Genomic DNA, 16,014 nt, shown 5'->3' with positions numbered 1-16,014 from the left:
TACAAGGGAGGAAAGAAAGAGACCTACGAGTTCACGTCTCAGTTCGCCAGCAATGTTTGGCTTGGTAATCCGTTGAACTACCCGAGCTTCATAATCTGTTTTCAGAGGTACTTGTTTTCTTAACATTATCGCAACAGTGTCATTTCGTTTTGGTTACGTCAATCCCTTGCACACTTTTCTGCATGGAAGTGTACTTGGAATTGCAATCTGAATTGAATAGCATCACTTTTGCTGACGCCAAGAAACTGTGATTGGGTAACCAACTAGGGTCTAACTTAAACTGAGGAATATAATTGTCAAAGTTAGGAAATTATCCATTTAAAATTTCCATTTCTCTGTATAGTTGTTTTTACTGCAGTATTTTGTACTTTACTTTGGTAGCCTTACTTATTTGTATTCCAGCAGTAAATACAGATTATATTATATTTTTCACTTTTTCAGAAAATGAAATTTAAAACTGGGTGGCTAATGGAATTTAATTATTCATAGGACAAGTGACACCGTGGGACGGACGTTTGTAAGTCGCTACTTTTAAATTTCAAACATGTCCTCTCGTCTCATATTTCGGGTGAGAAAGTCAACAAACGTCACATTTGTATGCAAGTCAAAATCATAATGCGCCGCATTCTGGATGCACACTCTGTCCAGCAATTTGCCCGTGACCTCGTCCGTTTTATGTAGTAGTAGTTTCCGAAAAGTTGTCAAATTACATAATAAAAGTTACAGTGGAAAGTGAGCGTAACAAGTTCAAGATAGTGAGTTAATTATAAAACACGAAAACTGAGAATCCAGGCCATACAAACTCTGAAGAAGATGGTAAAAGTTTCCAGTAAGCGGGTTTGAACATTTTTTGTGTGAGAACTGTGTTACGCAGTGCACTTTGGCACCTTGCTTTCATATACATTTATACATTTGAATATGCGGAAATGAAAGTACATGAAGCGTTACATGTTCACTCCTTCAAAGACATTCGTCATCTTCTTGAGCATTGAAGGAAAGTTATTAATATCCTTCTGAACGTGAATGAAAGTCGTCCACTGACTCAAAACCCAACAACAGGAGGAAATTGACTGGGAACATGAACAGACGTAATTTACTCGGTAGCTTACATAACCTTAATATCTGTCGGCGTAACTATGAGTAAGGACCACGTTGCATAATTTTGAATCCACAACATTTAATCTATATCCAAATAACTACATGCATGTACTTATTTTGTCATCGTGTCGAGTAATAACGTTGCCGTATTGTCATGTGGTAGACATTATAAAATAATTTACTTGTACTTTGTGTTGAGGGAGGACATCACTACATCAGCAATAACTTCAGCGAATGAAAAATAGCGTGCTCGACGCAATTTGCTAGACACACCTCGTGAACTCCTTCTTGATTCTTATCGGGATTACGATCTCATCAGCACTATAAAAGCATAAACTTTCACAAGACTTTCACCACAAAATTCTAACCAATTAAACCTATTTAATCCTCCTGGAATTTGGTTAATTTGGACGTTCGCTAGTGAATAAGCATGACAGGATTACCCAGACGTTAATTTTCCTACTCCAAGCGACGATAATTTTATTTTAGAAATGGTACCTGCCAAATTAAAGCTATAAGAGAAAAAGCAACGCAATTTAGACACGAATTTGCAAATCAAATGTGTTTGGCGTAAAAGTTAATAGATTTATATTTTCAAGGTGAAACAAAAATTATATAACGTGACAATTAAGTGATTTAGATTTAATGAGCAGTCCACGAACGCCCCACAAAAAAACATACAGCAAACAAAGACGACTTTCAACTTTGTGATGATCAGGTTCTGAAATATTTTGCATGGCTTACAAATCCTCAGTTGATGACAACATCAATCTGGAAATCTAATTGGAACTTATATTCGAATTACATCGTGTAATACTTTGAGTTCTGAAATACATTGCTACTTTTCGCCCATGAAGATCAGTTTAGTCATGCAAACTCTGATGCAGCAGCAAGAAAATAAGCCCGTGAAGTGAACAAGTGTTTTATTATATGAAATCTGCGCTGTGACACTTTCTACAAGCCAGCTTCATAATAATTTATGGTCAGTTTCTGGCCACAGTGGCTGAAGTGGTGGTGCTAAAGGCCCCGTAATCGCTGCTCGACGCTTTACTCGTCCCATTTGCCAAATCGTATTCTTCTGAATACATTAGTCCCCTCCTTGCACATCGTCGTCCTCAAATTCGTAAGCATGCAACCATCTGCTGTTGCTACACAAAGTTGATTTGTTAAAAATATAGCTTCAGTCACTTGAACCAATGGCACCCTTACCGCTGCAGAACCCAGATGTCACAAAAAACCGACAAGGTGGCATTTGTCATTTCCTTAACTTGCAAGAAGATAATGTGAGGTTCATTCTCCTGGCAATTTTCCTCTATGTCTACTTGGCCATGGGTGCGTTCATCTTCCAAGCATGTGAGGAAAGTGGGGAGAATAAGACGAGAAGAGATTTCCAAGATTTGTACGATGAATTTGTTCGAAACTTTACAAGGTGCTATTATCCCACCCCCTCGAAAGACACGATGGGACTCCAAGTTACCAAGGACAACAAGTACACTTTCGGAGGTGGCGTTGACATTGGTGCGAACACTACGCTTTTGACCAGCGTGGATGATGTGAAAAGTGTTGATTCTGAGGAAAGCAGCAGCAGGAGTGAGCCTTACCGTATAACGCTGGACGGCCTTCACGAGTTACTTTTTGCATACGGAAATGCTACCCAAGCAGGAATGGTGTGGAAAAGGAAGAGATGGGACTGGGTGGGAAGCTTTCACTTTGCCTGGACCATCGTTTCAACCATCGGTAAGTGAGGTTATTGTACTTGATGCATTCTCAATTTGTATGTCACTATTTTTTACGTCACAATTTGTCGGTTTAGTTTTTGTCAGATGTCAATGTGTATGCTTGATCAATTTGGGACAAATATTTTAGTGTTAGGTAAAGTTGACTAATACATGCATACGTATGTATGCAATAAACATGTATATTGATGCATATATACGATTTTTACCATGATTTTTCGACTCAATAGATGATTCTACATTTTAGAAAAGTTTTTGAATTATAGATACACATTTCAGATTTTTACTTTGACGGGATTACTATGCTATTGCTAAATGTAATTTATCATTTATCAATAGCATAGTAATATAATTTTATATTTTATATTCAATTTAATTTGCACTGAATTTATTCTTTAGTTGTGTATTTGAACTTGAATGAATATTGATAACGAAACAAATTTTTTTAAAGTATAAAAGTTTCTTTCATATTTTGTATCTTTGTACTACTTTCTTTTAAAGTAACCTGTATTTTCAAACAGGTAAAGAATAGTATTGTGTATCTTATCTGAGAATAATGTATCTGCGTTCCGTTTTGTATTTAACAGTAAACCGATCTTGCGCACCCCTGGCGAATACCTTAAAAACAGATTGTGTTTTAAGTTTTTTTGCTATTCGGCACACACACACTTTTCTGGGAACTTTCCTTTAGCTTGCTACAAATTTATGACGTTATTATTATCACTGTTTGCCTGACTGGTATGCTAAAATTTAAACATTAAATCTTTCGCTAGAGTAGTTGTAAGATGGTGTTCAGCTTTCTGTTGAGTAATTTAAGTTCTATTTTTGGTTTATTGAACTAGACAGATGTACAATCCCATTTCTGTATTCAGTTTTAAACTGAGCCGGCCGGAAGCTATGCAGAAATTGTGAAATTTGTTGTTTAGAAATTCATAGTTGGAGCACAATCTGTATAATATCGGTTTACGTACATATGTAGAATTTGGCATAATTGTTCTTTTATTACAATTTAAACGTTCTTTTGATTAAACATTCAAAATTCCATATGCCTTCTTCCAAAATGTATGAACTTAATTAATTACATTCAACATTTTAAAAAGCTTCCTTGCACCAACTGAGAAGAGTAACTGACAAACTCAAACCATGTGGTTCAATAAAAGCAAACCAAATTCATATACGCCAAAGATATAAGTGTGAAGAATGTTGAGGTTTGCGTTCCACGTTTTAGTTTTATTTTTCTCGTAGAAAAGCAATAAAAGCAGTTGAAAACCCCATAAAATTTCAATCTGTTGATGTCGATGTTGGACAATTTATTCCATCCAACCATATGTATGTACTTTGGGAATTGTAACTTGGTCACTTTATCACCTTTTAGGGTAAAATGACGTCTGTTCACAAGAATTTTGATCACTCTTAAAACCAAAATGACGGGAAATCGGAAACTAATTGGTCAAATACATATACATAACGTATAATACTAGCATTTCTTTTCTTGTTTCTCATGAGCTGGTTAGGCTGCAGGCCACAAATTCTCGGCCTGTTTTGATTAACACTGAATTAAAAAATAATTTAATACGTATTGTAGGCTTTTATTATTTCTTTCTAGTAGTCTTAAACTGAGAGAAATGTAACAACCATTGAATAGCTACATGATTTTGATAACTATTGCATTGCCTGCTTTTGCAATGACACTTTCACCCATAAAAACTAATCAGGGTTCTCGCTCAGTCTGCTGATAAATTGTGGTGAGCAGCATCTCATAAAAACAAGGCAACCTAATTCCGTGTGCATTGGCAATTTCATGCGCACGAACTTATAACATCTCACCCTTTTCAATTCAACAAAATCATTCCTAAATTAGGTGCTGCTTTCAGAGAAATTGGAAAGTATTGGTACATTTAGCAGCCTAATTATACATAAAATGGTCCGCATGACATGAGATGAAATTAGAACGAGGTAATAACAGGAATAGTTCATTTATGTCACTCATGCTCGTATGGACTACGGACATGTAGTATAATTGGTTAGCAGCCAATAGCCATCGCAATATCTGCAATGTGTGATACATATGTTGGTAGATCAGATTTTTAGTAATATTTTGACGTAATTGGGACTTCAATACTTTCATTAAACTCGCCACGGAAAACCGTGTATGCTATTGCGTCAGTCAGTGAATGAGTGTCGGTTGATTCATTTAATGTGGACGAGGAATTAGTAATTCAATTAAATTACCAGCCTTTTGCAAAATCATTTCAATTTATTTTTACTAAAGAGATCACGACAAATTAAGTCAAGTATTGGCGAAAACCAAATGTACCTATAGCTTCTGGAAATGATTCTAAATAGATGTTCTCCATCCCGGCAGAAATTGTCGAATGTAGTAATTCGAAAATTTGTAACTTCCGATTCGTTTCACGTTCCATGAGTTCACAACATCACTGTGTAGAACAAATTCTCTTTACGTAGATACTTACACTTACGTACACATATCTGTACAAGTCCCAGTTTCACAGTATAAAATAGTGCTACAAATACAGATGCATCGTTGGATAACCACCAGAAAATGAAAAATATAGGTTAACCAACACAAAGCAACATGCAAGACAAACTTTCTTTTTACCTGATATATGTACATGCATTCGTGCGTATGTACATATGCAAATATACGCAAATGATATAGTGATTCCAATACTAGAACGACATTAGAATGAACAAATGTTGTACGTGGGGATGCACATGCAAATATAGGTTTGAATGCAATGATTACTAATTTGGGAAGCTGTCAATCATATATTTCCCTGAAAACTGACTAGATAACTTGTAATTAGACTTCTAAAAATATATCCTAATTAGAACTAACTAGATGGCTTGAGATTTGTGATTATGTTTATAAACATGTGTATGCATGTATATAAACTTGGAAGAATAAACACTGATAAGAGTTTACACAATTTTCCTTCCAGTGTTTGGATGTCAGTCGTCATAACTGAATATTTCTGACTGTATCAACTTCCACTAGAGTTCAATCGAGCTTTGTAGTTTACTGGAACTTACTTTTGTCCTCGTGAGCAAAATGAGTAGATTAACAGAATTATATCGCCGTTCTATTCATGATTAGAATTTAGTGCTGGATTATATTTTCTATGTGCAAGTGCCAAGAGGTACTTATGTAGGATTAATACTGCGAGTTAACTAAAAATAAGTTATGTCAGCCAAAAGTTTAGTATTCGAGGTTTGTACGTAACTATAAAAGAACATTCCATTCTCTGATTTCTGATCGTGTTATTGCATGTGACAAGGTTTATGACGGGGCTTCTGCAAATATGGTTTTATGAAGTTGCCCAATTAAGACAGAAATAAGTCTGCAGTGAGTGACGCTCAAGAAGATTGCCCACTTATTACTCTCTTCCAACTCAAACTTTCACAATGAGATTCCATAACAGAACAGAGCAGAATGATGCAAAACGAAATAAAGTTGTTTCCAGTGGGATTTCTTTTACTTGAACATGCTCAGAATTTGAAAATGTACTGAAAATAATTAAATGGACATTTCTAACTTATGTATTACATACAGCACCGTTTTTTGAAGTCAAACCTAACTCATTTAAAAATACATTTGTTAAGAAAATTCAAAATAAGTGGCATAAAGTCGATAAGTGTGTTACTACTATTAAGTACTCGTATTGTGTTGAAATTTCAGTTTAACAAAGTCAAGTATATTTCATTGATTATTAGAATTCAGTTCATATTAAATACGTTGTTGAAAGGAGATTGGTTAGATTTTAGACTGACAACGAGAGCAAAATCTGGAGAAAATCTGAACGAAGTTGTACATTTGTTGTTTTATTATGCGAAAGTGGGCAATAGCTTCAAGTTACAATATCTCCGAGTTTTATGTTAAAACTTTTAACATAAGTAGAACTTGTAACAAATATAAAACCACACGGGCAACAGGAACAAGTGTACGTGAGGACAACGATTGGGCTGACAGATTTTGTCACAAAACGGGCATTAGTATTTGTAGACATGTGGACTTACCATCCCGAGCTGCCAAATCCTAGTACCGAAAAACTAACGAAATTGAACACCATAATGTAACGATTCGGCGCCGAAATTTATCAATGGTACCGATCAGGTACCGATCTGGTTGGGTATCAACGTTCACTAACGAGCACCGATTATACACCTACATTTCGGTGCCAAATCCGCACGGAATATTCAGTACCAATGAGTAGGCAATGAAATAGCGTTGATTTGGTGCTAACTGCGAAATTTCGGTACCTTTTCATTAACGAAGTAGCGTTGCATTTCGGTACCTTTTCGTCGGCGCCTAATCGTTACATACTGTGTAGCTCGGGATGAGTACTACGAGACACGTGTGCTAGGCTTTAATTTCTGTCCCATTCACGTGGAGATAACTTGTTGAATTTTTATGCCTTCATTTGTCGGAATTCTTATTTCACTGACAATTGTGTGCAAAGAACATTCGCCATTTCACATTAAATATGCACGTGCGTGGACTACTTATTACAAGTGCATGCATATACATGGATTCAAAAATTACAAACCTGCTAATATTCCTCTACTCCCAATGACTGCAATTTGACTATTCTAGACCTCTTTACCCTAAAAATAATCTACCCTTTCACATGTTAAACTTTTCGCCCAACTTTTAGACTCAACTGCTAAAATATCAAAATTAGACCTCACAATCTAAGGCTTGATACAAGATTTCCCCTGTGTTGTGTACCTCACATTCCCCAAAAAGCGTCCAACACTAAATATATGTTTGATTGAATGCCGACTACTAAACAATGAATGCCGAAACCTGATAAATAATGCCGAAACCTGATAAATAAATATATTCATGATTTGTGACCCACACGAAAACCATCAACCTGCTTCTTAACTACATCCCAAATGACCACAATGAAAGATTGAGATTTGCAAGGGCTAATGGCCATTTATGCAATAAACACATACGCACACATTGGCATATACGCGGTTATGTATTTATTGTTAGTTTGTATAAATTAGAAGGGCATCAAAGTTTTTAAACTTTTTAACAAATTCTTTCAAACAATATATGTATAGTTGCAACATTTGTAATATTTTGGTGCACATATTTTTCAGGCGGTGACGGGTCAGTGCTGATAAAAAACAAAGCAAATGCACCCTTAATATCGATTGCATAAAACTTTCTTCAACTTGTCGACCTCACGTAGTGTTATTGTCCTATCGTTTTGTACATAAAAAGAATAAGATGTAGGAAGGAGGATTACGAAGCTTTGCAATATTCATAGCGTATACACCGTCTAAAAAAACGATGATCACAGACAACGACATCATCTTTGCTACGAGGAGAAAATTCGAGTAGAAAGTAGAAGTTGAGCAAGTTTCTCACAACCAAATCATCCTGTCCACCATCTAATCCATATCTAATCCCAAGAACTATGGACTTACATCCAATCCAATTGAGTCAATTGCATTTTCCATCTGCAACAGAACGCTTTCACTTTCTCCTCCAATTTATTTTACTATGCTTAGCGAAAGAATTGAGTCATCTCGCACTTTGTGCCTTGCTCGTGTTTGCCTTTTCAGTCCCTCATATTTTAGCGAAAAGACAGACTAGAATGGTAAAATCAACAAGGAACACAATTTTGTGACTAATATTACATGAAAGGTTTTAATGAAAGTTTATTATTATGACACGAGTAAAAATAGATACAATTCTGTTCGAGTCAATGCTTTCACTTGCGGCGTGACCATCAAAATCCGAGTTTGGTAATAATTATTGTTCGCATATAACTAACTTTAGCCTGGAGAGGGTACGTGACTATTGCTTTTGTAAGGCTTCGTAATAATACATGCTGACACGAGAGAACAAAAGGGGAGAATGATCATCCTCACTTGAAAGGATTCACTATTTCCGACGTCACCCTTGAACTACCAAACACAAAGTGTTCCGTCAACCGTTCTGCACAGCAAACAATTACATTTCCAGGAAAGACAGGCTCACGTAAAGTGTTTGTTCAGCGAAAACACAATAACCAAGGAAGGAAACTTGATGACACGATGAGCTCATCCCAGCAGAACAGTCTCATGTCAACCAACCAATGCCATGATCAATTTCAATTTTTAACACACCTGACCACCAGTCGAGGTTAAGGAAAGGTGAAAGTTGAGCTTGAATTGACATTGGTTTAGTTACGGTCGTCCCATGCATGATCTGCTCATCCTTGTTATCTCTCTATCCATCAGCCACCCAATCATCTATCTCACTCGATACAGGTAGATTGACAGTAATCCAATACTCGAGTTCACTCGAGTTCATTCATATGGGATTTTTGGAAACATACATTTTGCTTTCTTTGAATGTCGTTGTCAAATGTATATTTTTAAGGAAAGTCACATTCTGTGAATGCTCATGCTGAAAAGCAATATTTGAGTGTGCTTTGATCCTGGTTCGAGTCTGTGCTCTTGACTTGAAGTTAACCAATCTACTATTTTTAAAATCTCACAGTTTTATCGTCATGTCGTTTTATCCAGAGATAGGAGAAATAAAACGATAGTTTTTCATCTGTATTTTATGCCACAAAAGACCGATTTTGATCAATTTGATAGCAAATGGGATGTCAAACCCACTCCCGAGTATATTTAGAAACGTTCTAATATCGGAACGATTTTAATGACTCTCGCTCGTGTGACAATCTGTTTGCACAAAAGTTGGGCCAACGTTGCAGAGTTTGGAGCAAATAAACTATAGATTTCTTGACAAATTCAAAAACTGTTTTAGATTTATAAAATTTTCATGGACATTGAAGAGCAATGCAAATATTGTTCAACTAGTTTTAGATTCCCAAAAGGGGAACGGGTATATAAATATATGTAGTAGGTCCACAAACGGTAATTTTGTTTCATGTTGACAATTCAATGTCAACCTATTCTGCTGAAATGTCACAAATAAATAATTTAAATGGGTGACAATGTAATTTATGGGACCTAAACTACATGCATGCGTAATTGAGGAAAATAAGTAAGAGTTGAATAGTAAAATGTGGTGCTCATCAAATATGTATGTAAATAGGGTAGGACTCAAAAATTACGCATTTTAATGCAATCATAAGTAACACTTGCGATTTTATCTTCGAGCAGGTTATGGAGCGACGACCCCTTCCACGCTCTTGGGAAAACTGTTAATAATTCCTTACGGATTTGTTGGGTGCGCTGGCGGATTACTCTTTTTTAACCTATTTTTGGAGAGGATTATCACATTTCTCGCCACATGTATGAGAAGTTACAGACTGAAACGACAAAAACGTCGACCTTGCATCGACAACGATAATGCCATAGATGAAAAACCAGACCCCCCGAATGCTGCTGCTGCTGCTGGACCCGCCATCGCGATAACGGTGGTAGCCGCACATCGTGGAGCCTCCCCCTCCAGATCTTCCACAGGGGAAGAATCTATCGTCGAGCAGCCAGACTGGAAACCCTCCGTGTACTGGGTGATGCTCTGCCTCTTTGCAATGTCAGTAACAGTGATTTGTGCATCAGGGACCTTATTTCAACAAATGGAAGGGTAAAAGTTACTTCAATTATTGGTTTCGTTGAAACAACGATGATAACATTTTACTACAGCACAGATAAAACTTTTTTTGTTGTTTTGGCAGATGGACCTTTGGCGAATCTGTTTATTTTAGCTTTATATCCTACTCAACAATTGGTCTTGGGGACTATGTTTCATTACAACAGCAAAGTTATGGGAGTATGGAAATGCTTTATAGAATTGTGGCGTTCGTTCTCATGATTTTTGGCTGCTGCTGTATATACAGTCTTCTCAACGTTACTTCGATAGTAATCAAACAGTTTTTGAACTACATAATCAAGCAGATGGACTACTGTGGCGAGTGCTGTTGTTGTACTTACTGTCGATGTTCTGCTGCCAAAGTGCGACGGAGAATGAGTTCCAAAAGAAGGAGACCAAACCGTAGTCTTCGCAACATTAGAAATGGGGTTGGAAATAGCAGTAATCGATGTCAAGTTTCCGTGCTAAACAAGTCCCACGCAGCACGAGCCTTCACTCTGGGTCGTCATCACCCCTACAACATTCCAGAATCGCCAGACTACGACTGTAACGAGAAAGAGGAGGGTGGGCACGGGGGACTCAATAGTAGTCGATTTGATTTGGACGAGAGGCGATGTTCGGGAGAAAACATGATCAGCATTCGTGGGGAGTTAAGTAATAAAGTGAGTTTGGCTGTGATGCAGGTAATTGAACTACATAAATACGTAAAATTTCATTCTACGCAGATTATGCATTTACTTAGAAAAGTCTGTGTACATGTTTTTTTGCAGAAAAGACTTTATGAAACGGCGCAGATGAGTAGACATTCTTCTGCATATGATTATCCAGGCTTTTCAGCAACTTCAGTAGGACCACTTGCAATTGTCACGGAGAAACTGGGAGATAATCCGGTTTAGGACTTATCCTTAGAACCCAGCCACTATGTGACCCTTGTCGTTTTTTGTCCACTCTGCACTCTCTGTTATGTTTAAATTACGGACTCATATTTTTACTACCGATAGCGAAAAAGTCTGTGGGTCTAGTAATGGAGAAACTGATGGAGAAAGTCAGCATGCTGCACAAGTTGACACGAAATGTTTGTATAACATGAGAATAAATTGATTCGATATGATTTCCTGTCAGAAAGAGCTGCAATATTTTGTTACAGAGACTGACAAAGTTTGTCCAACATGGTGCGATATCAGTACGCAAATATTGGGCACCCGCACCATACCATTAGTACTGCAGGATTTGAAGATTTTTGTAACCAGCTTCTTTTATTAAGCAAACGTCTCAAATATTCTATATTGTCCAGCATTGCATATATGTTAATTTCGTACTATACACATAATACGGTATGTGAAAGCACACTTTATTATTAACTAATGTCAAAAATATGTCAAAAATTTTCATATCCAATAATTTGTGAATATGAATAGAAATTTAAAGTTTTGCACAAAATACATGAATTAGGAAGTCTTTAGTTTAGTTCCTGAAATGCAACAGGATATACGTGAATACCTCCATCAATCATGGTGTGCAGCGGCCGCGGAACTGTGGGGACTTTAGAATTACAAGATTTGGAAAGCATAGGAACCTCAATATTTTTGTGGGGACAATGGTCACAGGGTTCCATTACCCATGATGATGTACATTTAGTTATATTTTAGACTTTAATTTTCTACCAACTTTCCGTTTCACTTTTCTTCTCAACTCAACCGTAAAACTCATCGACCAAGACGGAGCTCATTCGCTGCTGAATGTGAAGGTGACTTGTGGCGACGGCGTCAAAAACTTTAACAAGTTTAACTTAAGACGACAACTTATATACATCCGTCATCATCACTCAGAGACATTTTCATTTATGGCTGCACCATAAAAATGGTAGTTAATATCAAATGCAAATTATCTTCTCGAATTCACGTCTCAACAGGCAACAGTATATATACATAGATAGGTATGTATATGTATATATATTTAAACCTGAATATTTTTAAACGATTATTGTAAACCAACTATACGAAATAACTTACTATTGCGACCTACTAGTAAATTGTATTAGCAGATTCCATTTAAACCATATATTAATAAACGGAATAATTTATTAAAGCTTTAAAGAAAAATCGTTTGTTCGTGGAAATTCATTTTACAGACAAAAAACAAACACAACTTTATGAACGATAACAACCTTGCAGTTCCAGACACTAAATTAAACATAACATTTCATTCTAACAACATATATATTGTGCAAACAAAATTGAAAAAAAAGAAATACGCGAAGAAGTAAGGGATAAATATTACGCTAACGCGAAAATGCAGAATTCTGGCCTCCAGCTGCAGGTGAGATGTTGTTGCTGTTGTTGTTGTTGTTATTAGATTGGTTTGAATTATTATTGTTGACAGAATTTGAGTTGGTAGATGGTATCAAGAGGGAAGAATTTGGATTTTGATGTTGCATGCCTTGGATAGCACTTGGATGTGGTTGTAACTGTGGTGCTTCGACTCCTTGTTGCATTCGTCTCATCATTGGATTCAAAAATACAGGAAGTCGGGTTCTTGAAATTCCTTGTGGGATGCTTATTAGAGGCGGCGAAACAGCGTCAGGATTTCCAAGATGAGCAAATAAACCCATCTGTTGTTGCTGCATTGATCGAGATTCCGTTCGAGGCATTCCATTTTGCTCTTGATTGTGTGATTGATGTCCCTAATATTTTTGAACAGACGTGTATATGTATGAAATGAAAAGGTAAGTCACAAAAATGTATGAAATTTAAAAGATATATCACTTACAACTGAAATTGGTTGTCCGATAGTCACTGGAGTCATGACACATCCTTTAGGAAAGTTATTGTTTGGACCTCCAATAAATGGTCCTGGGTGAAGCCTTTTCCAAAAATAAAAATGTCATAATCATACCTGTGAATGGCGTATTTATTAATTACGGTGATTAAACCCAGTGTTTATTAATATTCTACTTAATTAACTATCAAGATTAAACTCTTATTAGTGTCAATACATACAACTTCCGTAATGCAATTAATTAGCAACATAATTATTAACTTCTACTTCACTAGGACTAACCCTTGATTCCGATAGTGAGCAAGACGAGCTTCATAATACTCTTGCAGCTTCAGCACTTCAATCTCAAATGAAGATTTGACTTTCTCTACTTCCACGAAAAGTCGGTCTTGATAAGTCAAGGCATATATCAGTTGTATATCCGTCTATATAGTAGAGATTTAATACTATTGCATCAGATGCATGTCGGTTGAACTAAAATCCAATACCAATACCTTATTCCCATCATTAGCAGGCTCAGCGTCTCGTCGTTTAAGCGATTCCACTTCTTCCTGTTTCAATTTCAATTCCAGTTCTACTTTTTTCAGCTTTTGTTCAGTATCCTTTAAACGTTTTTCGCTTTTTGACATGTTTTTCTTGATTTCCTCCATTTCATTCTCCATACTAGTTTTGCGCCCCTAAAAATTATACAAATAATATAAACCAATTAATCAAATCATAATCAGTTGTGATCAGTTTTAATTTATTAGGATGCATAAGGATTTACCCTAAGAACTTTAATCTTAGCATCTTTCTCCTCTCCTAATTTTACTTGTCGCTTCAGATCATTGATAACATGATCTTTCATATTTAATTGTTGCTCAAGTGATGCCATCTCAGTCTTTATGCGTATGGTTTGAGTCTTCCAGTAACTATCTAATGGATCTACAGACATTCCAGGCGAGGTCTTGTAGTGAACTTTATTTTGGCTATCTTGAGCAGTGGCAGGACTTAGACTTCGAATAGTTACTTTCCTGAATGGGAGAACTCCTCTTCGTTGTCTCTTTTCTAATGCTGCTGATGCGGAAGCAGGTCGTTGCACAACAATTTCCGATGATGGTTGACCGCCAAGACCTGTATTTTCTGACTCAAGTATAAATAATCCACCACTGCATGCTGAAGAAGGCGATTGCACATTGCTGATATTGATATTATTCTCGTTCTCTTTTTTAGGCCCTAGCTCGAATGCAGTATCCAATAATCCTGCACTGATAGTGACATTTTCGTGAGAGTTCAACGCTTCTCCAAGGTTCCGGTCTTCTGACAGACGCAGATTTGTCGGTGAATTAGTGCGACTGTTTTCGATAGTATTACAACCACCCTGGGAATGATCATCTGGGATGTTTGTCCCAGCAACCGAGGAAGCAACAGATGCAATTGTATCTTGTGACAATGACTCTGCAGATATTGGTCTCAACTCAACTACTTTGTCGTCTACTTCTGGGCACAAGTCACCATCTCTAATCGATGTGGCAGTGGAAGTTTTGGTATCCTTACCATCTTCGTTGTTTTTTGGTGACAATGATGATTTCTTGCTCTTGTTACCACTAGCATCGGAACTTTTACGCACCTCCTTATGTTCTGATTTTTGACTTGAAATGGACGAACTCTCGTCTGTGTCCAAAATCTCTCCCGGTTCTCTTCGGAAATTGTTGTTACGAACATTTTTCTGTCGGACAATAGTACATCGTAAATCTTCATCTTCGTCGCCCTCCGCATCGCTCGGGCTGCTCAGTAAATGAACGTCTCCTCCAGAATCATTTCCTTCATCACCTCGGTTCCTTTTTGAACGCTTGGATTTTTTATGTCGCCTGTGATTGGCTCGATGAACCGCGACTTCTGTCTCCAGTTGTTCTTCGGCTTCAGACCGACGCTTTTTCTTGCGTAGACTTGATGGATTGTAGCCTGTTATTGCAGGAGTACTACGTACAGCTAGTACTCGTTGGCGACCATTTCCAAAATCGAAAGTTTCATCCTCGCTTCTTCTATTGATCAATGAAGGAACAGTTACAGATATGTCGGTAAATATGTCCTCACAATGATCGTCCAATCGAATATCAGAAGAATTCGCGTTATTATTATTGTTGTTGTGAATCCGGTTATCAAGATGATATCGATTGTTGCTAGCATCATTGTCCCCACTCCCACCGCTCGCCCAACCAACTATAATTCAAAATACAATACAATTATACTTTTAATTTTAGTTTTTCGCCTCAAGAAAATAATAATTCGAAAAAATTTACCCCTGCGCCTAACTCCATGCAGGTTTTGCAAGTCTGGAGTATTGTGTTGATTAATAAATTCTGCGTTTACGTAGCAAATCCGGGATTGTTGGTGTTTCCGCATCCCACGGCCTCGACCTGACCAACCACCACTAGATCGTCCCCCTCCTTGGAAATTCTGATTAGTTTGATTATTATGATGATTATTATTGTCCCTGAATCCGACAAAGTCCTGCTCATAGTATTCGGTATAACCGCCGCCGCCGCCGTACTGTCGCTTTTGACCTCTCGACATTATTAATTAATCGTCGCGCTAATCCTTCTCTATAGCAAATTTCGTAGCAATTTCGAGGAAATAGAAAATATGAAAACTACAGTTTGGAATTTGACCAATCTACTAAATATTGTGAAACACAACACAACCTAACCTCAGTATGCAGTGTAGTGTAAAGCGTACAATAACAAACTGTAGAAATAATTTATTTACATAATTTGTGAGAGAAGAGGAGGTGCAGTTGTGCTCGACTCGGGTGAAACGTCAGTGTGAATCAAA

General features: G+C 37.0%; 2 protein-coding genes across 2 annotated transcripts; one reads left to right on the top strand and one right to left on the bottom strand.

The window, feature by feature from the left end:
* Positions 1-11,533, top strand: LOC110843439 (potassium channel subfamily K member 13). The gene is made up of 5 exons (XM_022089402.2): positions 1-107; positions 490-2,835; positions 9,990-10,416; positions 10,508-11,105; positions 11,193-11,533. Exons 2-5 carry the CDS (start codon positions 2,295-2,297, stop codon positions 11,316-11,318), a joined length of 1,692 nt encoding a protein of 563 aa, XP_021945094.1. The 5' UTR covers positions 1-107; positions 490-2,294; the 3' UTR covers positions 11,319-11,533.
* Positions 11,534-12,454: 921 nt separating this feature from the next.
* Positions 12,455-16,014, bottom strand: LOC110844451 (uncharacterized protein DDB_G0292186). The gene is made up of 6 exons (XM_022090657.2): positions 15,483-16,014; positions 13,967-15,402; positions 13,695-13,877; positions 13,483-13,625; positions 13,192-13,285; positions 12,455-13,105 (listed from the first exon to the last, which is right to left on the bottom strand). Exons 1-6 carry the CDS (start codon positions 15,754-15,756, stop codon positions 12,704-12,706), a joined length of 2,532 nt encoding a protein of 843 aa, XP_021946349.1. The 5' UTR covers positions 15,757-16,014; the 3' UTR covers positions 12,455-12,703.

This window comes from Folsomia candida, unplaced genomic scaffold (genome assembly GCF_002217175.1).
Source record: "Folsomia candida strain VU population unplaced genomic scaffold, ASM221717v1 Fcan01_Sc002, whole genome shotgun sequence".
Lineage (NCBI taxonomy): Eukaryota > Metazoa > Arthropoda > Collembola > Entomobryomorpha > Isotomidae > Folsomia > Folsomia candida.
Note: the sequence above shows the minus strand (reverse complement) of the source record. Positions and strands in the feature narration are given on the sequence as shown.